The sequence below is a fragment of the Amblyomma maculatum genome, chromosome 1 (genome assembly GCF_055883805.1).
Source record: "Amblyomma maculatum isolate TAMU_Amacu chromosome 1, ASM5588380v1, whole genome shotgun sequence".
NCBI classification, from domain to species: Eukaryota; Metazoa; Arthropoda; class Arachnida; order Ixodida; family Ixodidae; genus Amblyomma; species Amblyomma maculatum.
The window spans coordinates 492551710-492578147 of NC_139344.1; the positions used below are offsets into that span (position 1 = coordinate 492551710).

Below are 26438 nucleotides of genomic sequence, written 5' to 3' on the forward strand. Positions count from 1 at the left end.
CACAAGAGGAGACTGCTGCACTTCTGTGCCATGATATAGGGGTATGCCATATGCCCAGACATTTCATGAATAATCATGTGCGTAGTTATTCACTGCAATACCAGCTGGAGAGCAATATTAAACAACCTCCAGCTTTCTCATAACAGCTTTAATTTTACAGTAATTTCTGTGAACACTGCACCTTTTCATTCCAGGAAGGCAGAAGAATACAACACGGATTTTTTATGCAGCACATGGTGAGGAACACTGCCCCGTGTGAAGATGGACATGTGAAGATCAGCTGGTGAAATCTTGGCAATCAGTTGACAAGATGCTGATTGCGCTGATGAAAGAATGAAAGTTATTTATGTTGGCACTATATCACATTGCAGATAGCACCAGTTTATTTTGTCCAAAACTCTCTCGACCATGTTCACTTTGCCAAATAAATCCCAAATACATTTTTGCAACACAAATGCTGTCGGTGTGTTTCTGTTCTTGCATTTTATGGTGCATAAGTAGCTAAGGCTACAGTTTTGCAAATACAGGTCCAAAATTATCTGCAAAGGGCATTACACTAATTTTAAATTGCATATTTTAAGAAATATTTGCACTGTTAGAATTGTAAACATATGCAATGACTCGAAAAAAAAAATATATGTGCTCTCTCAAGTGAGCCTCAGCTACAACGTTGAAAACACTGTTAGTGGCCTGTGGTCACCACTTCACCAAAAGAAATTCAAAATGTCCTGTCACATAGTGGTAATTGCTAAAAGCATATCATAGGTCAGTGTTTCTCAAATAAGGGCTCACGAAGTGATTTTCAGGGTCCACGAAACCCACAGCTGCAAAAAAAAGAAAAGAAGAATATGCGTGATAGCTTTGGCCTGACTAGACACAGTTTTGCAGGGTTAAAATCTAGGAGATCCAAAGGTGACTTTAGTTTATGAAAAAAAAAAAAGAGTGCAGAAACAGAGGGAGAGGGCATCTGCGGCATTCGTTGATGCCTACGTTGGTAAAACTCGAGCTCTGGCTACACTACTGGATGGGGCTACAATGCAAAGCGTCTCGGGCATGACGACAACATGACAGCTCAATGAGAGTACAATTAACTCAGTAGTGTACAGAAAACTCTGAATAATGACTCTACCAGCACATGCGATCAATGAATATATGAGCTGTAAATTAGCGGCATGAAGTGAAAAACCATAAAATGGCATCATCACTTTTTGCATCTGGTAGCACAGGTTCTCGCTGAAGCCGTCAGACGGCCTGACAAAGACAAGCTGTGGTGGTTCGCCAAAGCAGATGGCACTTCACACATACAGACACTTTTATAACTCAGATGCCACCTTTCCTTAATCTAGACAATACACAAATGCACACACAACCGTTTGGGTGAAACACTAGAGACGGCCCACGCAGCACAACTCAAGTACAGCGTTCAGACTGGTGGTCTAGTGCATATTTGCAGTCACAAGCATCTCGTGCCACTAACAATTCGAAGTTAGCGTTGGGAACAAGTGAAGCCGTTGGTCCGGAGCGCAGCTGTCGGGTGTTCACCGGTAGACGGTCACGCAGTCAAAGGAGCATGGGAGACAACGCCGAACCAAAGTCATCGCGTCCTTTCAGTTCGCCAAGTAGCGAGATGGCAAACCGAAGCTGTCATATCGCTGCACACTCAGGCAAAAACCCCTGCATTTGAACACGAACACTATCACACGCCACCCTAAACGCCACCACGCACACACCATGTCATGTTGAACACTGTGAGACGAGAACAACGAGAAAGTAGTCATGCACTGCTGCAATCAATCGAGATAAATATTGCAGCATCTCGCATAAAAAAAAAAATTTATAAAGCTGCATCTCGGCATAACAGCATCAACAAATGAACAGCATAAATCTTTGGGTAGCATTGTTGCATGCAGTGATGCTCATCTCGGAAATGGAGTAACTGTTCTAGAAAACACGGACAACAGAAACAGAAGTGGACATGGACGCACATAGGCTCACAACTGTATTTTACTAACCGAAAGAGGACATATATACAGCAAGCAAAAGTATAGCGTTGAGCATGCGGTTTTGTGCACTTTATATGTGTCATCTTTACTTAGTAAATCCAGTTGTGAGTCTGCAAGCCTCCTGTCCACTTGTTTCTGATGTCCAAGTTTCCTAGTGCATTTACCCTATTTACAAGATATGCACCACTGCATGCTGCAATTATTGCTGTAAGGAATACAGAGATGAATTCTGTGACTGTTGACAAATGCCTCAACTATGAAGGTCACTGCTTGCCATGCTTGTCTATATTTTACTGAGAAAGTAAGCCTAAAAAAAAAAAATGTTCCAAATTTTTTGACCGCAGGACGTAGGCTGACACTTATGTCTGAAAAGGCACAAGGTACTGACTAACTGAGGCAGACACAAGACAAAGTACATAGGCACATGACAACTGTACAAAGATGTTCGGCAGTTCATTGCGCAACTTTATACATGCGCCCTACCTGTTACCATCTCAAAGTTTGGTTCTTGAAATAGTCAATAAAAGCAAAATCCCGTGCTATGCTGCCAAACCCTTCCTCTACAGCTTTCCTAACACTGCTCATTGCCTTGTTGAAGGCAACATGATGAGGCTGCAGTACGGCACCTCCAAACAGCTTGTAGAGTAGAGGCCATCGGGGGTAGGCTGCATCACTATAGATCACATATTTATGACCCATGGTGATCTTCTGCAGGTTCTCAAAGTGCACCGTCTCCTTGAAGATCCCTAAAAGATAGCAAGAATTAAAAATATAACCAATGCGGGTCTACACAGGTGCCTCTGTTCTTTTTGTATAATGAGATGTAATTACAGTTGCCAGTTTTTAGATACAATTTTTTCCTACAAATTTATAAAATGCCACATGCTAACACAATCTTGCATCACATACTTAAGTGCCACGTTTCTTTACAGATGAAAAGCTGTTTTTCATGTGGTGGGTCATTGAGTACCCTTTCCCAAAAACCAACTCAAAAAATATAAAAGTACTTGTGGAATTTTCGCAGCAGAGATGTTAGGCTTTAATTTGGAAATGGACTCCCCTGAATATGAAAAACATATTACAGCTAGTTACTGCAATGAAGACATGACTGAACAGGCTTACCTGCATCGTGACGCCTGCCTTTAAATGGCCCACTGGCAGACTATGGCATTGGTACACATTAGTGCCTGATATTTCTGCACAGGCTCCACTTGTGCCCAGAGAAGTCCTCCTTCTGAGCCACAGAGGGTCGACAAATTTGCCTTGCTGTGCCATGATGAAGCCCCAGCAGTTGAGCACGGGGGCCTTCCTTTGCATGCACCGCCTGAGGAGGAAAAATTGAAGCGGCTGCAAGCAACGATCGCTTATAGAGTCCCTATAAAGTGGTCATGAGAAAATAATCTTTCAGTGTGCACCTTCTTTACTGTGCCGTAGCATAATACTTATTGCATTGCTTTTGGAAGAGTTCACTAGCGTTACCTCGTACAGGCCCATCAATTTTAAGGTGAAAATCTTTAATGGCTCATACTGTCGGCATTCGTTTGTTTGGTCACACTATAGCTGTCAATCAAATGACGTCATGATGATGCCACCAGAAAAAATTTAAATCCTGTTTCCGCTGGGAGCCGAACCTCTATCCCTCGCATCCCCATCCGAGCGCTTTAGCCAACTGTGCAACGCCCGGGATCGTGAAACACACATCAAAATTCTCCTTGTCTACAGTAGTGATGACAATGAAGTTGGAATTAGCAGTGATGACATTAGCAATGATAATGACTGTGCATTTAATTCATAATGATGAGAGCAAACGTGATGCATTGTGCGCACCAGCAACGCTTAGATTTTCACATTTCTGCAGTGTAGATTCCGCAGTGCTCCCGGATTTTTTCAACACTATCATCGACACTTGATTATTATTATTTTTTTTTTTCAAAGCAAGCGAAATTCAGAAACCTACACTAGTTATTTTCTTCTTTTTCTTCTTCTTCTTTTTTTTTTTTTTTTGTAATTGAAAGACCATATATACATCTCACTTTTGCAAACGGTTTGACACAGTAAGGATATAAATAAAGACCAGGAATTTCATAGAAATCATGTGCCAAATCAAAAATGAGCCAGATTCTACTGATGTGCAGATGGAAATGAGCCAAATCTATTTTATTCTTGACAGCTTTCTTTCTCAGCTTTAGCATGATAGGGTGGACTACTGCAAGTGTAAATTCAATTATTGCTTCTCCATAGCTACTTCCTTATCACTGTCTAGGATATGAAGAGATCACAGGAAAATCTGAAGCCAGAAGATAAAAACACTGGGAACATAGGCCTGCAGCAGACGAAGCAGTTTGTGCATAAAGCTCGCAAAATAACTTATAAAAGACTACATTTAGTTTAGCCTGTTGGCAGCGGCTTTCTGCATTTAGCAACATAAGCAAATAGCCGAAACTGGCAAGAAACGACAATATTTGCCGCTGTCTTGTCGCTTTGCATCCTATGTGCATCTACCATTCCCCGGCAATACAATGGTGCACCGAATTAAAATAGCTCTTCATTAAACACATTCCAACTAATTTCTACCAATAGAAAATAGCCTCACATCTTTGCTTGAAGCAGAAGCCCACTAAGCAGTTATTTGCTCACTTTAGAGCAAATCAGTGCTGCTGATTGTGTGACAATGAATACTACAACTCTTCATCAGCTGTATTCACAATATGATCATTTGCAGGTATTATTTTCACAAAGAGACCAGAAACGACTCTGAAACAAATTTCATTCAAAGTAGGGTCAAATATAGATTTTCATATCGATAAGGGCCAAATCCAAAATTGCTTACATTGTTTAAATTATTGCATAAAATTTTATGAAATTTCTGTGTTGAGTATTTCTAATACATGAAGCAAATTAAAAAATAACTTGTGCTGGTAAAAACCTTTTGCGTATTTCTCAGTTTTTGTTTCCGTGGACTTCCCTAATTTAATAAAAAAAAAATATTGACTTGTAAGTGTGCTAGTGTTTATGTTGATGACCTTATGCTGTGCTAGTAGGCAAGATAGAAAAGCAGCATAGCACTGGTTGCATTCGGGACGTTAAACAGTTTCACTAAATTTGATGTCGACAAGAGAGCACCTTCCCGAAGCTCTACAACCGAGTTGGAGAGCAGGGGTATATATATATATATATATATATGCCTTTGCACAAGTGTGCCTAAGTTAATTGACGTAAAAAAAAAAAAAAATGAATGATTACAGCAGACGTTCGGTGACTGATGTTTTACAGTAGCCAAAACTGCTCGCCTGCTAGAAACGACACAACGCCGTTACGCGCCAGAGAGCATTGGCCCCATGCAATCATCCCTAGGAGCATGAGCGCTGGTGCCTTTCGACTACAAAATGATAGGGTTTTGACGTAGTTATATCGAGTAGAAGGCTCGGTAGCGTTCATGCACACATGGAAGCTGATGGGGATGATGTGCAATGAGTAGCGCGAGAGTGCGTAGCAGTGTGCACGCGGGATGATACGACATCCCGCCCCGCTTCTCACAAGGAATTTATCTCTTTAATTCCGCTTGAAAGCGGTCGCACAAGTGTTAGACTGTTTTGATAAGCTCTGAACCTCAGGATTAGCGCTAATTCGCATTCAAAGATGACTACTGAAACGCCACAGCCAGTCAGCTTTGCTTTACATGTTTCGGCGGGCATATTTATTTGACACAGAAAGCACTGCTATCAATAATTTGGCTTGTAACCGTCAAGCCACCACAGCCACCACACCATGCGCTACTTACCTCGGAGAATCGCTGAAGAGCTTGCAGATCAAGCCACTTGTCATACCGTAGAGTAGATGACCGAAGTAAAAGTCGAGCTGTGCCAAGGTGCCTCGGAGCCAGAGACTCTCTTTCTAGAATCTAAAAATCCCGTTGAACACTGTGTTGTTGTTGGCGCCGATGTTGAAGGGTACCACGCTCACGTAAGTTCCTTCGAGGCTTTGGAATATCGCGCTCCCGTTGAAATCTATGCATGTCTTCAATTTCATCCCATGATAGGGTGCTTAAAAGCTGCCTGTCGTGAAGGGTGAATGATGCTGTCGGCATGATGTAACGTAACGTGGGCAGGTTGCACCGATAGCAGGAGCAAATTCTAGCACACAACCGAACACCAGCAAACACGAGCAGTTGTTTCCTTCCTCCATGTGAGCACCAAAACAAACGGATTTAATGCAACTAGGCTTGGATTGTTCAGGCTTGCTGCAGGTGGCAAAGTGGTTAAAAGTGAGCTCAAATTAATAATTATTCAAAACACAGCTAACACGTCAACATGATGACTTCGGGGGATCTGCATGTGACATTTTTGTGACATTATTTGAAGTATTTATTACAAATAACTTCTATCTTTTTTTTTATTGGATAACCATCATCATCATCTGCATGTACGTCTAGCGATACGTCTTACGTATGGGCGATACGTACAGCTAAAACGTGTTTTGCCCGGGGTCAGCCGAATACGTCTACATCAATTTTCACGCATGCGCAGTAGGCGTCCGATACGTCTACGTCTGTACGTCTCCGGGAGACGTAATACGTCTCCGGTAAGCTAAATCTCTCTAATGTCGCCATCCTCGGTTAGTGCTGAATATCTGTAGCGAGATCCTGAACTCTTAACCTCACCGCTAATTCGTTCATTGGTTTCTTTCTTACTAATCTGTTGCGTTCCTTCTTCAGATTTAGGCTAATTCGGGACCTCACCATCCTGTGGTCACTGCATCGCACTTTACATCTTGCATAATGGCGGGGGTTGAACACAATATGAAGTCAATTTCATTTTTAGTCTCCCCGTTGGGACTCTTCCATGTCCATTTCCGGTTCTTCCATTTGCTGAAGAAGGTATTCATGATTCTTAAGTTATTGCGCGCTGCAAACTAAACTAGTAACTCCCCCCTGCTATTCCAAGAACCAATGCCATAGTCACCTACTGCCTGGTCTCTTGCCTGCTTTTTCCCTACCTTGGCATTGAAGTCGCCCATTAGCACAGTGTACTGCGTCTTTACTTTTTGCATTGCCGATTGTACATCTTCGTAGAAGCTCTCAACTGCCTGGTCATCATAACTGTAGGTGCATAGGCCTGTACAACCTTCAGTTTATACCGCATATTAAGCCTAATTACGATGCCTGCAACCCTCTCATTAATACTATAGAATTCATCTATATTACCCGCTATATACAGTTATTGGCAAGGAAACCTACTCCTAGTTGTCGCCTCTCTGGTAAACCTCGATGACACAGTACATACCCACCCTTCAGTACAGTATATGCCTCATTCGGCCTCCTAACCTCACTAAGCCCTATGGCATCCCATTTCATACCCTCTAGTTCCTCTAACAGCACTGCTAAACTAGCTTCACTAGCTGGGGTTCTAGCGTTAAACTTTGCAGGGTCAGTTTCCAATGGCGGCCTGTCCAGCGGAGCCAGTAATTCTTAGCACTCCCTGCTGCGTCACAGGTCTGACCGCCGCCGTAGTCAGTTGTTCCGCAGCCGCTGGTGACTGAGGGCCGGGGTTTTATGGAGCTTATCATAGGAGGTTGCGGCCAATTACTGCGCCAGGGTGGCCAACTCCTGCTCTGGTGAGGGAGTGCGTTGCCGGAGGTGTTCACCGGCATCAGCTCGCGCCCCAAACCTGTTTATGCCATTGCATCGACACGCTGATTTTTTTTTTTCTTAACCCGGTGGAGAATTGCGCGGCACCGGGATTTGAACCCCCGGTCCTCTTGCATGCGAGGCGGATGTTCTACCGCTACGCCACCGCTGCAACGCAAAAAGAATATACGGATATACAAAGGAAGTAGTAGGGGTGACTTTGAGTGGGGAACGTACGACACAGAGGTACTCTTCTGAGCATGGAGAGAGTGGGAGCTAACACAGGGACTGTTCCGAGGCAACGTGCACGTTCTTGCGCACCCGACCTTTGGTCACATACACAGGTCCCGTGAACATACGGGGTATACAGAACAACAATTCCGCGTGTTATATATGCAACATGGGCAAATTAATGGATGCCGCCTATTCTGTGACACGGCCCCCCACTTTCGGAATATTATCGCATAATATTCTAGACACAGAGAAGGCGGTACATGGGCCTATACTATACACAAGTAAGACAAACATAACCGTTATAGAAAGCTAGCAAATAAGTCAACCTGCACGTATGAAACAGCAGTTGAATGTCAATTCAGTACATATCATGCGAAAAAATCTATAACCTGATAAGATAATCGGCTCCCACGTTTTCCTTGCGCTTTATATGCTCGATTCTGAACTGATACTCTTGGAGCAGCAAACTCCAGCGCAGGAACATGCTGTTTAGTTGCTTGGCCCGTTGCAGGTAGCTCAGCGGTTGGTGGTCCGTTTGAACAAGGAAGGGCACCCCGTACAGGTAGGTGGAAAACTTGTGAATCCCCCAAACCAATGTCAAGCACTCTCTCTCGATTGTGCTGTATACTGCTTCCCCGGGGATATTGCCTCACGTGCACCGGAGTGCTGGTGGTGAGCTCTAACCGACATCCAGCCCAGTCCGTTTTTCCCGGAACGTCGGAGAAAATGCGAGCGGGTTCTAAAATTACACCTCGAAGCTGCTGTCGTTCATCCATCATCAAGCTATCAGAAAGCTTCACGTCTTCTGGCAAGCCGGAATAGGAATAGCCCCATCGCTGTCCGATTCAGTGATGCCCTTGCTCTTGGCTGGCTTTCTCGCTCCTCGTATCTTTTAAGCAGGTTGGCGTGAAAAATCTTTCTCCCTCCTGATTACGCAGTCTGCTTGCCCTTGCTTTTCCTTGATCTCGAAGGGCGCCTTCCACTGGAGTAGTAGCTTTTTGTTGTCGGTAGGCAACAAAATAGGACCTTGTCTCCAGGATCGAACATCCTTTCTTTGGTTTTTCGGTTGTACATTTTCACGTGCTCCGGCCTTTGCGAGCTCCTCGTGCGCTAGCTTACAAGTTTCTTCTATGGAGGTCGAAAACATGTCGATAGTTGTCTTCGCCTCCTCGTCGAGCTGGCGGTTAGTCCACGACGCCTTCAAAACCCTCTTGTCGTCCATAGCGCAACTCAAAGGGTGAAAAATCAATCCCTGTATGCGAAGAGCAACGGTCCCAATCTCGAGGTCTGAGTATGCGGCACCGCATACTCAGACCGCAGGCTGCACCGGAAGGACTGTCGCCTTCGAAGGCCGCCCGTCTGCGTCGTCTCAGTGATGGACTGCCGCTGCGCTGTTCGAAACTGCTGTGAACTTTCTTTCCCTTATTGTTACTTGAATTGTTACTTCCATCCCGGAAAAGCATGCATAATTCCAAGTATTTAATTAGATTGTTTCTTCACTCATGTGAAGAAACAATGTTAACAGTGTTTTAGAATGTTAATTGCTGCCCTCTAAATATTTTGTGTACTCCTCGTTCTGAGGCTATAAACGTCTTCTTATTGTTGTTTGAAGTCGACGCGTCTTCGTCTCATTCTCCACGTTTGCTTACCGGCAATGCCGGGCATCGAACGACCACCCCCCTTTTTGTCATGCCTCTGTGATGACCTCCGGTGATTACCGAGCGCGTGACAGTGACAAACTCCAATGAATGGTGTTAAGTCGAAGCGCCGGAATCGAATATATCCAAGGCCGTTTGCATGTCATATTACTTTCAGCTTAACTGCATATCTAATATTCAAAAAGAAAAAAAGACAACAGAATGAAGAAAAAGTAAGGCGTTGAGACCACAAGAAAAAATCTGAATTGTAGACATCACTGACCAAGTAACTTAGCGGTAAAATACGGTTTAGACAAGCTGTACGCATACATGTTTAATTAATGAGTATACATACATCTTATCAACAAGGGCCGCTTGACCAGCCATGTGCTTACGCTTTCTAACTGAAGAAAACCGAGTTCTTGTTTGGTGGTCTACTTCCAAATTTGCCTCTCCGAAACACCTTAACCGACAGGAGCGTATTTATTATGCAGTGTGTGCGCTTTGTGGCTCCGCGTTAGCCCTTTTTCTCATTTCTCAACTGCGCTTCTTTGGGCTCCCTCCGTCTTTTGCTTGTTCTCATTCGTGTTCCCTATTCTCGCAAAGCCTTCGCTCAACTCAGCGGCAGATTTTCTAAGGCCCACAACTCAGCCCTCTATCATCTCTCTAGATGGCGACAGGTTTCTTCTTCCTCTCTTTAACCGCCACATACACGCGCCGACAGTTTTCCATTAATTACTTAATTATATAATTCATTCATTCTGTGCCTGCTTCTAGCCGCATCGCTCGCCGTTTTATATTCTAAGGAATGGTTCCAATTTTCGAAGCGGTCTGTTTCCCGTCAAGAGCAGGCGACTGGCTGCGGAAATTGCTATACATTCGAGATTCGCCTTGTTAGCATAAACGAATTTCAAGCGTGGAAAGCAATGTAAAATGAAAACCGCAGAAGGACGGAGGCAATGGGTGGTAACCGCGATTTCAATTTTACCATGTCCCACCAAATGGCCCACAGACGTGTTTTTTTTTATAAATGGAAAGCGTTCCTGTCGCAACAAGCAAAACAAAAGAATCGGCGACGACCAGCAGAAGCATACCCGCACAATTGCCGGTGCGAACCGCGACGGCGCGACTGCGTGCAGCGCTGTCGCCGCATTCATTGCGAGAACGGGCGTCGCTCTCCCTAGCAGACAAGCAAGCACGGAGGAAGTGTGGCCGAAGTGACGTCAAAATTTAGGTTTAGTCAAGTCAGGGCAACGACGACGCTGCTGCTATGAAAACTCGGGCCACTCAACAGCGTTGCTAAGGGCCCTAGGTGCGTGAGCGTCGCGGAGAAAGGAAATGCGGAGGGTAAAGGAGGAGGAGAGACGTTGCAGCGTTCAGTCGCGGCGCTGCTGCTCCGGCTTCAAAAAAAAAAAAAAAATGATGTAAGGGTCTCTCCTAAGTTCTTTCCTTCCTCCATGCTAGTCCTGCGTGCGTCACTGCCACCACACGTAATGGAGCCGCAGCGAAGAGTGCACCCCTGTTCGGCCACGCCGCGGCCCCGGGAGCGCTATGTAATGGTGAGTACGTTCGTTTCGAGCGCGCACATGAAATTCACTATCAAGAGACATTTGCTTTTTTTGGGAAGTCAGCTGAAGCGGCGCTGGCTAGCAAAATTATGTCTGGGTTGTTGCGAAGTACGGTCGTACTGGCCGGGAGGATACGGGGCGCTGCCGAAGAATGCATCTTTGTGGCGAGAATTTGCTGTCTACACGAACGGCTGCCTACATCGACGAGAACGGTGCGAGCGTGTGGTCGTCCGCGCGTTGCTTTCAGTCGTCATATGTAAAGTGATGCGAAAGTTGCTCACCGTATGTCACGTCGGGCTGTCCAATTTTGTCGTAGTCAGCGTGACCGTACACCCAGCACGCCGATACTGGTCATCGTGTTTTCGACGCTCTTCGAGTGCATTCTGGCGGTTGTAAGCTGGAAAAAATAGCGACGCGTTCCAGCCAGATCTAGTCGTCCCAGGGAATGCGTTGATATTGAAGAGCACCTAGGTGGTTCAATGTTCTACTGTCGGTAATAAGCCGCAAAGCGGAAGCATGAGATTGAAAGGCGCCTCTGCATGATTCCAGTTGGGCGATATAATTGCATATTTTTGTCTCCGAACGTACGGGACCGCTCACAGTTGTAGCATTCAATAAATGTTTACTTGTTGAATAATATTGACGAGCACAGTAGCTAAATTAAATTCCACATATAGTGTAATCTTCTTAAGCCGTTTTCGACTTTAAGATACTTAATTGTTGAGCTAGTTAATGCTTTCACATAACGAGTATATTATTTAGCTTTTAGGAACTTTTTTATTTTGTATTTTTGCATTTGCCGCTGTCATTTTCGTGTCTATACGTACTTACACTGTAGCTAACGTGAGCAGTTGGGCGAGTTGGTAGGAGCGCTTTAGTCGTGTCCGCCTTTTCGCGCTCGTTTACCATGAACATATACACAGTGGTCTTTTCATTTCCGTTGTGCGTTTCTGTAAACTTGCAATCTGTATTATTTTGTTCTCTATAGCCTGCTTCTTTAGTTTCAATCGGGTATTTCCATGTTATGCATAGCCTGTTTATTGTACCTTTGCTTGTCCGTGCGTGTTTTCCTTCCTTTGTGCTCGTCTCTTTTCGTTTTCGCGCTGCAGTTGTGTCGAAGTATACAGCCATGGAAAAAATTTTGCGAGATTATGGAACTTTTTAAAACTGCCTTGGCGTCACTAGGCGGCGATATGGTAGCGTCGATGTTACGCTGCTTGATGCACATCCTATACTCGCCTCGCTTGCCGGCGTTTCGCTTGGGCAGCTGCTTTTTTATTTTTCGATCTTGGCAGCGGGTGGCCGCTTTTCAGCGCTCGCGTCGACTGCGATGACTGAAGCATTCACGGCGTCGGTCGCATTCGATCCTGTTTGAAGGAAATAAGGCTTCTTTCGCTTATCACTTCTTCCCTGGCTGTGAGGTCGGCTTTTTGCAAACAGTCTGCTTTGTCATCTATTATGGTTACGATTACAAAAAACGCTGAGTTCTCGCCTTAAAAACAGGCGCCACGTACGCTCCCGTCATCGCAGGAACAGGCCGCATGCTAGAAATAGTATGGTATCGTAACTCCCATAAAAGCCTGCGTGTCGACTCTGAGCGAGGCTTGTCTCCCGGCGCCCCCTGCGAACTGTGAGGCAAAACAAACACGTGACGTTTTGTGACGTCACAGTGACGTACGTTTGGCGGGGAATTTGATTGTCTTCTTACTTATGAACGAAAAACAAGGCCAACAACGACGGAGGCAGAACGATGCTCGGATAAGGCAGAAAAATGGACACCGTAACTGTTCAGCCAACTTTACTTGACATGGATTTCTACTGTCAAGTTTTACGTTAACTGAAATGTTACGGCATCTTTAACTACCTTATCATAGCATCGTTCTGCCTCCGTCGTCGTTAGCCTAGTCTTTCGTCGCCCGTCATGTAAACGCATTCCAGGGTTTCTTCGGGCATGTTTGTGAACAAGGGCCTTCAGGTGAATTCGGCAAGCACATGGATAGAATCACATGGCTTGAGACATTTCACTAAGGGTATAAATGAGTGAAGCTGTGCTGCATAGAAAGCCAGGCTTTATTAATTCACGATTGCTTACATAGACGCTTCACGACAATGAAATCTTGTAGGAAAAGTGTAGGAAAGCGGCCACCGCTCATTCGTCACGGTCTTCATGAAATCTTCGTGATAACAAAATGACCTGAACGTAGGTCTCCAAACGAGATGCGGTGGGATTACAAAAGGGTAAAAGATCTTGCTAACAAACAAAGTAATCAGTGTCAAAGAACAAAAAGCAAACGAACGGAATAACTAACGCTAGCGCTAGAACGCCAACCTGTCAGAGCTTAGGTAAGAAATTCAAATTGGAATTGCTAGTATTTAGAAGTCAATGCGTCTGAGAAGTGAAAATATCTGCGATATAGCTTCGCTGCAATAAATCTCGCCCTGTTCACGATTCCATTATTTTACTCGCGCTTAATTTGCCACAGAGAGGAGTCAATGTGAGGCTACAAATTTACAGCTTAAGCATTTAACATGTTCATGAGAAAGATCCCATTGACAATAGGAACATCACTGTGATAACAGCTAAAGCACGTTCAGCGAACGTTGGCGCGGTAATACGACGCAGTAAGCAAAACACGCAGCAAAGGGAGCGGAACGGAAGGCTTTGCGCAATGCGACACGCGTCTTGGGGTCAATAAAATCTCACCTTCACCGTTCAATTAAAACAGATGCAGCGATACGCGGCTCATGCAGATGTCTATCCGTAAAACAAGCCACCACTTTTGTGACGTGCCTGGGAGGCCGAGCCGAGCCGCCGAGCTGTGACGCAGCATTGTCCCATCCTCCGGAAATGCGCACATGCAGCGGCAATCAGTTTCTCATCGAGCACACACAGTCTTAACTTTGCTGTAAAGTTCTACCACAAACAGCAGAACGAAATACTGAGTGTTTGGTACAGATAACCAACTCTGTACCAAACACTCAGTATTTCGTTCTGCTGGTTGTGGTAGAACTGTACAGCAAGCGGCCACATTCCCCGCAGCAGCCGCAGTCAAGCGCGCGGCCCGTTTACGGATATTTCTTTACTGCATGCCAACGTCGCTTGGATTAATGTTGGTGTATGGTGTCATGAATGATTCCTGAGCATATTAGCAGCGTTTTGCGCTAATTAATTACAGCTAATTGCAAAATTGTGAATAAATGTTAAAATACATGCTATAGCCGTACATCGATGGGTAGCTTATGCCAACTCCAACAGCACTGGACTAACTGCACGTTTTAATTATGTACTGCTGATAGCGCTAATTAGTTACTGCTAAATGCATAATGGTGACTAAATATTGAAATCCATGCTATAGCTACAAGTCGCATATCGTTGGATAGCTTATGCCAAGTCCAACAGCACTAGACTAGCTGTACGTTTTAATTCTTTACCGCTAATAGCGCTAATTAATTACTGCTAATTGCAATGATATTAGTTTAGTACAACTTTACTCAATATAAGCTACACCACGATCATCATCATCATCATCATCATCAGCCTGATTATACCCACTGCAGGGCGAAGGCCTCTCCCATATCTCTCCACTTAACCCGGTTCTGTGCTAGCTGCATCCACTTGACCCCTGCGAACTTCTTAATCTCATCCGCCCACCTAACTTTCTGCCGCCCCCTGCTACGCTTTCCTTCCCTTGGAATCCAGTTTGTTACCCTCAGCGACCATCGGTTATCCTCTCTTCGCACTACATGTCCTGCCCATGTCCATTTCTGCCACGATATATGACTGGAAAAGATAGCATTCAATTCAGGTTTAATCACAATTGACTAATTAGCGGTAATTAAATAAGACGTGCAGTTAGCCTAGAGCACTTGTAGTCGGCATAAGCTATCCAACGATATGACTTGTAGCCAATGCATGTATTTTAACATTTATGGACAATTATATTCTTCGCATGATTAATTAGGAATTAAGTCAAGCCAGTGCACTTTTGCTCGACATATGCTATCTAATGACATATGACTCGATGAAGTGTAAAATCTAAAGTTCATTAGCAGTTAATTCACCGTGTTTAATTAAGACTTGCTCAGCGGTAGCCCACAACATTGCATTAGAACTTAAAAATCCTTTAAGCACTTGAAACACTGGCGACGCCCGCGAAAAGCGCTTCCAAGCGCATTGGCAGGCCAATTCTTGCACACCACAAGATTGCCGCCGCAGGCTTCACTCCAGCCCATAAGCCGGTATAGGGGACTTCCACTCCAGCAGTTTTTTTTATATCCTCCTTGGATATAACGCAGGCAAGCCGGCGAATATAGGACCCGTATGCGCATAGCCATCACTAAGCGTAACCTCGACGCTATCATATTGCCGCCTAGTGACGCCAACGCTGTTTTAAAACGTTGCTCCGGCATCTCGCAAAATTTTGACCAGGACTGTACCTTTGCTTGTCCGCGATTTTTGTTATAGTAACGGTTTTTACACTACCCCCCTCCCCCACCGTTTTAGTAATACCTTCTAAGAACGGCCTTTAGAGATATGTTAAATAAAGCAACGTTTTCAGTTTTGAGGAAAATGATTTTTCCCACATTATCATACTGAACACCCTGTGCAGGAAATGGTGACGCATCAGTATCTCATTGGCCACGTGGCCAACGTGGCCAACACAGAATATTCGTCCGCCCTTGAGAAAGAATGCAGTCCTCAATTTATCGGGCTGCACAGATTATATCAGCCACAATTGCTAAATAAGTTGAAGCGAACATCTCTGCTTGCGCATGCATGACCTGGTGATCGAGACACGATCGCACTCTTCGAACAATTTTTTCCTCCTTTCAGAGAAAGTAGAAGCTTGAAGGAATCTGCCTCCATCAAAAGGCTGATTTCAGGGGAAATGAGACAGAAAAAAAAAGGGCATGTTTTAAGAGTGACTTTACTCAAATGGAAGAAATCAGTTTTAAACGTGGATGAAAGTAAAACCTTTGCTGTTATAGATAACGGGTGACCTACCATATTGCGTTAACATGTGGCAAGGTGTATATAGGACAAACGGGAAGATGCCTGAATGAACGTTTGAGGTTACACGAACGCCTGCTTGGATAAGTAACTGGGTCTAACCTTGCGGCTCATTGCAGCAAATGTGGATGCATGCCTTGGTTACATGATACCGTGATTCTGGATAGAAGTAGACAGCGTGGCCCGTGAATTGAAGGAAGCTTTACTTATAAACCAAAAAGGCTGAGCGTGGTGTGTGACTGACGCGTCGAAATCGCTCTTAGAGTAGCGAACTTGCCTTCTTAGAAGAACTTTGTCAAATTTTAGTTATTGACCGCTCATGCTTGTCTTATTCTGTACTATTAATAAGAAAGCATTACTTCGCTATGTTCACAGCACTTGTCAGTAATTGAGAAGTGGTAGAGGTTAAGGAGTGGTGTCAATAGAGGGTGACGTGATGCTGTGTCTGGAAAAATATTTAGATCAATAAGGTAGGTAAGTAATTAGAGGCAAAAATGTAAAAGTAAATGCGAAAATGATCTCATTAACCAGTGTCTTGGTACTACATTTGAATGTATGAAATACTAAAATAGTTAATTAAGTGAGTCAAGTAGGGTGACGTTGAGATGTATCAAACACAAAATAGTTAATTAAATCAGTCAATTAAGGTGACGCCTAGGATGTGACGTCACGCAACCTGAAGTCGAGTCGAAAAAGAGCATAGGAAGGGATTGGCGCGCAATTTGAAAGAACCAAAGACTAAAATTGGTAAAAAAGAAGTGAATTAAGCAGCTAGAAGCAACCAACAGCAGCATCCGTGCTGTCGCATTACTTCAATTCAGATTCTGCAGCGTTCTTTTTTATTGTATATTTTGTCAAGAACAACGAAGTTGCCATCTTCTTTTCACCCTGTTTTCGTTTGGCCCTTTACACCATATCGTGCTGACTCATCTGATAGTCTCCTGACACCGCGCATTCATTCATCGTCCGTGTTCGTTTGTTGTTAGATACTTTTTACCATTATTTTGAGTTCCCTCATCACCTGTTTTGCGTTTGATCGCTCTTGTGACGTTGACTTCTTTTGATTGTTCAGCAGCTGCTCTCGTATTTATTGCGCACGTTTTGCTCAATGAAGATTAGTTGTTAGCGCTCTTTCCTGTCCCTTCTTCTTTTCGCCTTTGGGCTACTTCATTTGAGCTGAATTTTTTTCATATCTTAAACGTGGATATTTGCGATACTTAGTACACAGAGGTGCAAGAAGCGACCGCACCCTGAACGATATCTTCTGTAAAATAGCTTGCAGTGAAACGAACCGTCTGCGATGCCGACGCATGCAATGTCCACTTTTACTTTTATAAGACCAGTTCATATTAGTGGGCTAAGTAGCGTTTCTGAAAAGGGCTAGTGCGGCGGGGCACTTCGTGAAATTAAAAGAGTGCAGTAACTGTTTTGCAAATAGTGTACATTGTAAAAAAAAATTCTTTTTTTTCGGAAACGTGCGAACACTTTAAAGGACTGGTGAACGAAGCTCGGTAAAATACTACAATTGCTCCGCTATTGAAACAAAGCTAAATTATCATCCGTTGCAAAAACGAGATTGGTCTAATGGTAGGTACGGACTCCAAACTATTGCACATTGCCTCGCGAACGTTGACGATGACTCATTCAATGGCTGAATAACGGTCAAGTCGGCAGAAGTTGGCTCGTGTGCAAGAAACACGAGCATCGTCTGCTTTGGATTCACGCAGTCCCTGTGCGTGTTTCTTAGATGTCTTTTTATGCTGGTGGTGGTCTCAGGGGCTTTAATAAGGTGAAAGCGGCCGACATGCATAGTCATTCATCCCAGTTGATGCGCACAAAGCAACAAAACAGTGCCGATCTTGAAGAGCAGGCGTAGCAGAAATTTCTGGTAACTCTCGTAGCCAAAACTCGACATGTCGTTGACACATCTCGAGCCTGCGTTTTGATGTAGAAGCCATGGAGAGCTTCACGAGCCGTCTGTTAATTGTCTGCTTCGTACCATAATCATTGTGGGCTGTGAAATCGGCGCAAGCCCTACAGAGTCGGCCACGGTCATTATTTTAAACACCTTTCGTATGCTGCCTATGTCAACCATTCATGCCTGACTCAATGTAAGATTTACCACAGGACAATGAATTTTATAGAAGACGTTGAATTTATGATACTCCGCACATGCATTTTCTGACATCCCAACTTATTGCTTCGGTCAGCTATGCGACAGCTTAGCTGAACAAGCTTGCGGGAGAATACTACTAGTACATTAAAGCACATTCATATCATGTAAGGTACCACAACAGGCCTATCATTTCCAGTCACTTTATTCCTGCTTGCGCCTTCATGCGCAAGCGTTTCCGCCACAGGAAAGCTTACGACCGTTAGCTCTTACATAGCCCATTTCTTGTCCGTTTCTCCATCGCTCTCAGATTCAAGATGGCGGCACAGCCAATGCTGAAGAACATGTCTGAAGCTTCGTGGCACCTTGACCAGAAATATGCTGGGACGAGGGATTCGCGAACTGTTTTGGATGTCACAGTGCTTCCACTCTGGAGTTTCGGAGCGCGTACCTCTTTCCTGTGGCATGAACGAAATCGTTTGGGCAGTTCACAAAGGGAACAAGCGTCCTATGTTGCGGGAAGTATGCCTAAGAATGGCCATGCATGCATGGTTCATAGATATGTTATTAATTTTGCCAATTACTAGAAATCAGCTACTACGGACAAGTAGTTAAAGAGCGAAAATAATAAATGCGATAGAATAAAAACTGCCAATTACTAGAAATCAGCAATTAAGGTCAAGAAACTAAAGAGGAAAAATAATTCATTGCGTAGAATAAGAACAGGAGGATTACAGAATTACCTGAGCTCTCAAGTTAAAAAGCAAACAGCTGCATGTCGACGACGTCGCTGTCGGTGAGCTGACTGCATTGACGGTCGGCCGACAGGGGGCACACTGTGTCCTTACAAGTAGGGGTAGTTTATTTAGGAACAGGGCATCAATGCAGGCAAGAAAACAGGGATCTTGTTGAATGTCTCATTGACGATATCAGGCAGTTTGGAAACGGGGCCAATATTATTCTGCTGGGGGACATGAACGGCCACATCGACGATCTGGATGGATACACGGATTGTAACGGCAAGCTAATGCTTGATTTCTGTGAGCGACACGATCTAGTTATAGTAAATAGAGAAACAAAATGTGAAGGCCAAATCACCTGGGAATTCCGCAACAGGCAGACGACCATTGACTATTGTCTAATGTCGCAGGAAAGTTATAGCAAGGTCACAAAAATGGAAATAGACGAAGAAGGGCAGTGTAGTCTGGGAAGTGATCATAAACGTATTAGTCTGCAGATGGGGCCCTTGATGAAAAGAGAAATGGAACTTAGACAAAACGTAAACGCAAAATTAAACGACGATCAAATAGCGCAGGTAGCAGCAGACATAGAGGAAGCAATAGAGAAAAGCCCCATGGTAGACTGGGAACACCTGCTGTATAGGGAAGACCATCGATTCCCCAAGCCTTCCCACTTTTGAAAATAACTTAGCAGAATATAAATATCTGGGGGTATGGGTAAACGAAGGATTGGCATACATTGGAAAGCATGAGCAATCACTTAAGACCAAAGGGCGAAGGAATGCCGGGATAATGAAGCATAAGGCATTGTGGGGATACAATAGGTATGAGGTTTTGAGGGGTATTTGGAAAGGAGTTATGGTGCCCGGACTTACTTTCGGAAATGCCGTTCTGTGCCTAAAATCAGAGGTACAGTCGACATTAGAAACAAATCAGAGATCCGTTGGACGATTAGCACTAGGTGCCCACGGCAAAACTACAAATGAGGCGGTACAGGGAGATATGGGCTGGGCATCTTTCGAAGTACGGGAAGCGCAGAGCAAAATATTATATGAGGAACGCCTGAGGAAATTGGACAGTAACAGATGGGCAGCTAAAGTATTTAAATACCTGTACTTAAAAAGCGTTGACTCACAATTGAGAAAAAGAACTAGGAAACTAACTAGTAAGTATGCTAGTAACAAGGTCGGAGAAATAAAGAGCATTAAGCAACAGGTGAAAAACACAGAAGGTAAGAATTGGATAAATTCGATGAAAAAAAAAAAAAAAAACAGTGTGGAATTATACCGAAAGTGGAAAATGCAGATCAGGAATGAAGATTTCTTTGATAACTCAAGAGGCAGTGCCCTACTTTTTGAAGCTAGATCAGGGTGCCTTATAACACGCAGCTACAAAAAGAAGTTTAACAATGGAGATGACGCATGTGCTGTATGTGGAAACTCCAGTGAAACAATTGACCATATTATACTCGAATGCAATGGTATCCATCCGGAAGTTGATGTAGGCGCAATCACTGTTCTTGAAGCTCTGGGGTTTAGAGATAGTAGTGGCCGGGTGAATAAACCGGTGGTGGAAACTAGCACACAACGACTGGAAGATTGGTGGCTTAAAAGCAGAGAAGTGACATAATGTTAGTAATGTAGGAACAAAATTTAATAAATAGAATGATGGTTTAGTTAACCATTCTAAATCAATAATTAAGATATAGGGAGAAAAATGAGCATGATAGCTACTGCTACCACCCCGTTTCAAAGGGGACGCTCCTATATTCCATCCATCCATTCCATCCATCCATCCAGTCCGCGAAACTGGTCTCTCATTGTGAGGGGTTCATATCGGGCATATGTTTCAGGTGAATTTTTTTTTTCTATCGAGATTTAGCCGGACGGTACCTCCTTAATAAATATAGCCTTTACACATCTAAAATAAACTACTGTATCCACGATAAACGCAGTTCACGAGGTTCCTGCGAGACGCACGCTCGTACACTCGTTAGAGCACACCAGGCACTAATCGAGTTGTTCCGCTTGACAAAGAAGCTTGCAAGCAAGCACATGCGTTGATAAGTGACAAACAGGGCGAGCGACTTGTAAAGATTGTTGTGCCGCTGGGGTCATCACACAGTATAGCCCACCGTGAACAGGGTTGTGACAAGGAGTTGGTCACCCGTTTCGTGAACGAGAGCTGTCAGCTCCCTGGGCGGTAGCGATGAATCCGAGTCGGCGCTGGTGAGATGAAGAAAAAGCTTTATACACTATTTACAGGCATTTACACAACGAGTTCGGCTCTGGGGCCGAAAGCTAACATAGCCATACGCGACTGTTCTCGCGCTGCGACAGCCGGGGAGATTCCGCCGCGTCCGCACTGTCACGGGGCGAACTGCTCCCGATGGACGCTAGTGACGAACTCAAACACGAAATCTCGCGCTTGAGTCTCCGTGAACCGAGAAACCGTTGACGATCAGATGGTCCAATCCGACGGCAGCACTTTCGCAGGGCCAATGGGAGAGCTCGCTGCGCTCTTGCTTCAAATATGCCGCGGGGCGAGAAGGGATCCACCGCCAGGACCATGGCGCGGAGCTGTCTGGATGCTCAGCTCAAACACGTCGCTTCTCTCCCCTTGGCACGGCTCGCCTCCAGTGCACCGGTGCATTGCACAGAAATATCCGGATTTTGTGAAGGAGGCGTTCGCCGGAGAAGTTGGGCGTCCGGTTGAATTTCTGGGCGGCTTTGGCCGAGCACAACCGCACCCCCGCCATCAGACAATGCGCCGGGAAGACGAGCTGCTCGCATGTGGCTCGGATGCCTGGCGCGCTCGTTCGCCAGGTTCCTCTAAGCTCACGTCCAGTGTCCGGGTGCCAGGTAGCCTCACGTGCCTCGGGTTTCACTCGCCAGGTCAGGATCTCTGCCGACAGCCTTGTTGCCGGGGCACGTCGATCAACTTTGCTCGGGTCGCTCCGATGCCCTTGCCACTCGCCACTGGTAACGGTAGACTTTTCTGCGGCTTGCAAAACCGACCGGCTACAGGCAACACCCAACACAAGCAAGTACCCTCGGTCAACTGCCAGACAGAGGCAAAATTTAAAATGCAGTTACCTAAATTGTTGTCCCCTTTTTGCTCCCACTACAACAAGACACAAGTGTATAGGATGCAGCACACAAGGTTCAAGCAACAATTTTGCACATTAATGATACATTAAATAGCAGGGAAAAGTAATAATCAATAATGAAAAAGAGTTCCCTTGAAATCACTTGGACCGTAAATCACAACTGAGGAAGCAAGGAGGTCCTTCAATTTTGCCCCGTTATTACCGTTGGCGACGAAACGCTTGTCGAAGTAGCTACGTCTCGAATGCATGCCTCAGAGCATTCGCACTGTGCTGCTCTCATCCGGAAGCGGCAGAACGCCTAGCAGCATACGGGCGGTTTGGCTCTCCTCCCTCTGCTACAGCCCCGGCTGTCCATTTCTCTATGAGACCTTTCTTTCCACTTTGTGCCTGAAAGAACAGACGAGCACAAATTACTCGCTTTGTTGAACGATCTGTCTCGTTCCTTGCGCTTTGCGCACCAATCGCGCATTCTCTTAGCGCGGGTGCTGTGCCGCTGAGATCGCCGCTTCTTTTCCTTTCGCGATCGTTTGCGTTTTCTCACCTTTCGATGACAACATTCTTTCATGCACCTGCCTTTCCGCTCTTTTCGACGGCAGCACTTGAATGGTTGCTTTGTTTCTTTTGGCGCCAGCTCTTTCAAAGCTGCCGGTAACCGGAGCGGGTATGGCGCCGGCATCGTCGGAGTGCGGCGCGCATGACTTACCGCCAGTCGCGTCCGAACAAGGCTCGCTCATGCCAGTCCCTGAGCTAGGCATATCCTCTGCAGGCTCGTCAGACGAGTTACCCTGATTCGCCGGTGTGCCGCGTCGCTCAGTGCTAACCGGCGCACGATCAAGTTCGTCCGACAGCTGGGGCGCTTCGGATCGCGTGAGGTCCATGTTCGCACTAGGGTTGTTGTTGTCAGGACACGAAAATTCATGGCTCCTGTCATGCTCGCTGTGGACTTCACAAGTGTGGCTGACAGCGTCCGCGTCATGGGTCTGCCTTCACTGATCAACACTCGTGGGCTGCGCAATTTCCATGAGCACCACTTCGTTTTTCCGCTAGTGATGATCTCAGTTCAGTTCAGTCGTTCAGTCGTGTCCGACTCTTCGTGACCCTATGGACCATGTCACGCCACGCTTTCCGGTCCCTCACTATCTTCCTAACATCACATAACTTCATCTGCAGTGCCTCGAGGATGCCATCTAACCATCGCGTTCGCTGCCTACCCCTTCTCCGGCGACCCTCAACCTTTCCCAACATAGAATCTTTCTCCAGCGACTCCTCTCTTCTCATCAGATGACCAAAGTAGCTGAGCTTTAACATTAGAATTTGACCCTCCAATGAGCAGTCAGGGTTTATGGTCGACAATATCGACTGATTTGATCTTCTGGCAGTCCAAGGAACTCTCAAGAGTCTTCGCCAGCACCACAATTCAAACGCGTCAATCCTTCGGCGGTCAGACTTTTCACAGTCCAACTCTCGCATCCATACATCACAACTGGAAATACCATAGCACGAGTTATACGAATCTTGGTTGGCAGACTAATGTCTCTGCTCTTTACTAGGCGCTCAAGGCTAACCATTGCTCTCTTTCCCAGAAGCAGGCGTCTCCTAATTTCATGGCTGCAGTCTCCTTCTGAGGTAATCTTGGAGCCCAAGAAGAGAAAATCTGTCACAGCTTCCACTTCTTGTCCATTGATGCTCCAGGACTTGATAGGGCAAGACGCCATGATCTTTGTCTTTTTAATGTTCAGTTTAAGCCCAAACTTCTCACTCTCTTCTTGTACGCGCATCAGAAGTCTCTTGAGTTCCACTTCACTTTCTGCCATTAAAGTGGTATCATCCGCATATCTAAGGTTGTTGATACGTTTTCCAGCAATCTTCACTCCAGCTGAAGACTCGTCCAGACCGGCCTTCCTCATGATGCACTCTGCATATAGGTTAAATAGGCAGGGCGACAGTATGCAGCCTTGCCTCACTCCTTTCTCAATCGGAAACCAATCACTAAGGCCATGCCCAGTTCTGACTGTGGCCTCTTGCCCTTCATACAGGTTCCTGAGGAGACAGATGAGGTGAATTGGAACTCCCATCTCTTGGAGAGCTTGCCACAATCTCCTGTGATCTACGCAGTCGAACGCTTTCGCATAATCAATAAAGCAGAAGTAGATGGGTTTCTGGAACTCTCTTGCTTTTTCCATGATCCAGCGAAGGTTGGCAATTTGGTCCCTAGTTCCTCTGCCCTTGCGAAACCCAGCTGGCACGTCCGGAAGCTCCCGATCCACATACTGTTGCAGCATACCTTGGAGCATTTTCAACATCACCTTGCTAGCATGCGAAATAAGCGCGATCGTGCGGTATTTGGAACAATCTTTGCCACTGCCTTTCTTTGGAATGGGGATGTAAACTGACCTCCACCAATCCTGTGGCCACTGCAGGGTTGTCCAAATCTTCTGACATAATGTATGCAGAATGTTAACAGCGTCATGGTTGAGGTTTTGAAGCAACTCAGCTGGAATGCCATCACTTCCGCTAGCTTTGTTCTTTAAGGCCCATTCAACTTCACTCTTCAGGATGCCCGGCTCGAGATCAGTCATCACAACCGTCTTATGTTGGGTTTGCACATTCGGGTCCTTCTTGTACAGTTCTTCTGTGTATTCCTGCCACCTCTTCTTTATCTCTGAGGCTTCAGTGAGGTCCCTGCCTCATTTGTCCTTTATCACGCCCAGCTTAGCACAGAAGCTTCCTTTGATATCTTTGATTGTCTTATACAGAGCTCTTGTGTTCCTTAATTGGCTGTTGTCCTCAACTGCTTGACACTGTATCTTCAGGAAGGCATTCTTATCTCTCCTTGCTATTTTCTGAAAATCCGTATTGAGAACCTTGTATCTTTCTCTTTCCCCCATAACTTTTGTCATCCTCCTTTCCTCAGCTATTTGCAAAGCCTCTTCAGATAACCAGTCTGCTTTCTTGCATGTTTTGCTTTGGAACTACCTTAGTAGCAACTTCTTGTATTATATCACGAACATCAGTCCACATTTCTTCGGGCTCTCTGTCTTCTATATCTAATTCTTGAAATCGATTCCTCACTTACACAGCATATTCTAATGGAATTTGATCCACATCATACCTGAAAGGCCTTCTAGTTTTCTGCATTTTCCTCAATCGAAGCTTAATTTTGGCAACAAGAAGCTGATGATCGGTGCCACAATCGGCCCCAGGCCTTGTTTTCACTGCTTGTATAGCGCTTCTCCATTTCTGCCGGCAAAGAATATAATCGATCTGATTTCTGTACAGACCGTCCGGTGAAATCCATGTGTACAGGCGCCTCTTGTGCTGTTGAAAATGAGTATTCGCTATGGTCAGGTTGTTTTTTTGACAAAACTCTACCAGCCTCTGCCCAGCTTCATTTGGCTCGCCAAGACCGAACTTGCCTATAATTCCGGATATTTCTTCTCTCCTGACCTTATCATTCCAGTCTCCTATGAAAAAAACGACGTCTGATGATGGGGTGCGGACTAAAAGGCATTGTAGGTCCGCATAAAATCTCTCAACGCCACCTTCTTCATCAGTAGTGGTCGGTGCATAGACTACGACAACGCTAATCTCGGAAATCCGCCTTTTGCTGGAGGATATGGCGCCATCATGCGGGAAGCGGTGGGAAACACATTGGACGGCAGTATAGCAGACGACACGAAAGCCCACCATGCGAAATGGCCACGTGAGCGCAGGTAGAAAGCGATAGCACCCCTCCCCCCCCCCCTTTTTTTTTGCCTTCGGGTAGGAAAGTAGTAACAGTGATTGCAGTTTCATGTTCACGCAGTATGGGGGAATGTTTAAGCGTTTTCACAGTCCTCTCATAACGCATGCATGTACTGTCTTCGTATTGAAAGTGCGAATAGCGCGGGCTGTGTTCCACGTGGCAGAATGAGACTATCTCAGCGTGCAGATTCACTACAGACTTAAATTTATTGTACAAAAAAAAAAATCGAAAGGAGGGCGCGAAGGCAAGGAGAGAAAGAGAGAGGGATTTCAAAGGGCAAAGCTGCCAGGGGTTTGTTGATGCTGTAGAGCTAGGTGGAATCGTCTCCTGTGGCTTGAGCAGCGCGTATCTGCGGGGGGCGTCTTGAGTTACCGAGCACAACGCGGTTACCGCGGCGCCGGCATGGTGCAATGGGCGTCGCTTCCTCCTCGCGTCATCTACAAGCGTGCCGGTATAGGATTTCATCTACGAAACTCGGCAGAGAGGCTCTTATCCACACCCCCTGAATGGGGCATTGTCCCGGCCGGAATGCACACCTGCAGGAAACGCGCGGCATTTTTGTGGCAATGGATGATTCAGCGCTGTAGACGGTTTCTGCCTCCAGAACGGGTGTGGTCGCAGTGGTGAAAAGGCTCTCGATGCACAGAGAATG

General features: G+C 45.4%; 2 protein-coding genes across 2 annotated transcripts in view; one reads left to right on the forward strand and one right to left on the reverse strand.

Moving 5' to 3' along the window:
• Positions 1-360: 360 nt before the first annotated feature.
• Positions 361-6207, reverse strand: LOC146210256 (uncharacterized). The gene is made up of 3 exons (XM_084608655.1): positions 5785-6207; positions 3126-3327; positions 361-2749 (listed from the first exon to the last, which is right to left on the reverse strand). The coding sequence occupies exons 1-3, from the start codon at positions 5826-5828 to the stop codon at positions 2684-2686; spliced, it is 312 nt and encodes a 103-aa protein (XP_084464781.1). The 5' UTR covers positions 5829-6207; the 3' UTR covers positions 361-2683.
• Positions 6208-10943: 4736 nt separating this feature from the next.
• LOC146210257 (WD repeat and HMG-box DNA-binding protein 1-like) overlaps positions 10944-26438 on the forward strand; it is a 184493-nt gene continuing 168998 nt past the window's right edge. The window contains exon 1 of the mRNA XM_084582131.1: positions 10944-11059. Within this exon, the coding sequence (XP_084438257.1) occupies positions 10958-11059 (102 nt within the window). The 5' untranslated portion in view covers positions 10944-10957. The remainder of the gene's footprint in view (positions 11060-26438) is intronic.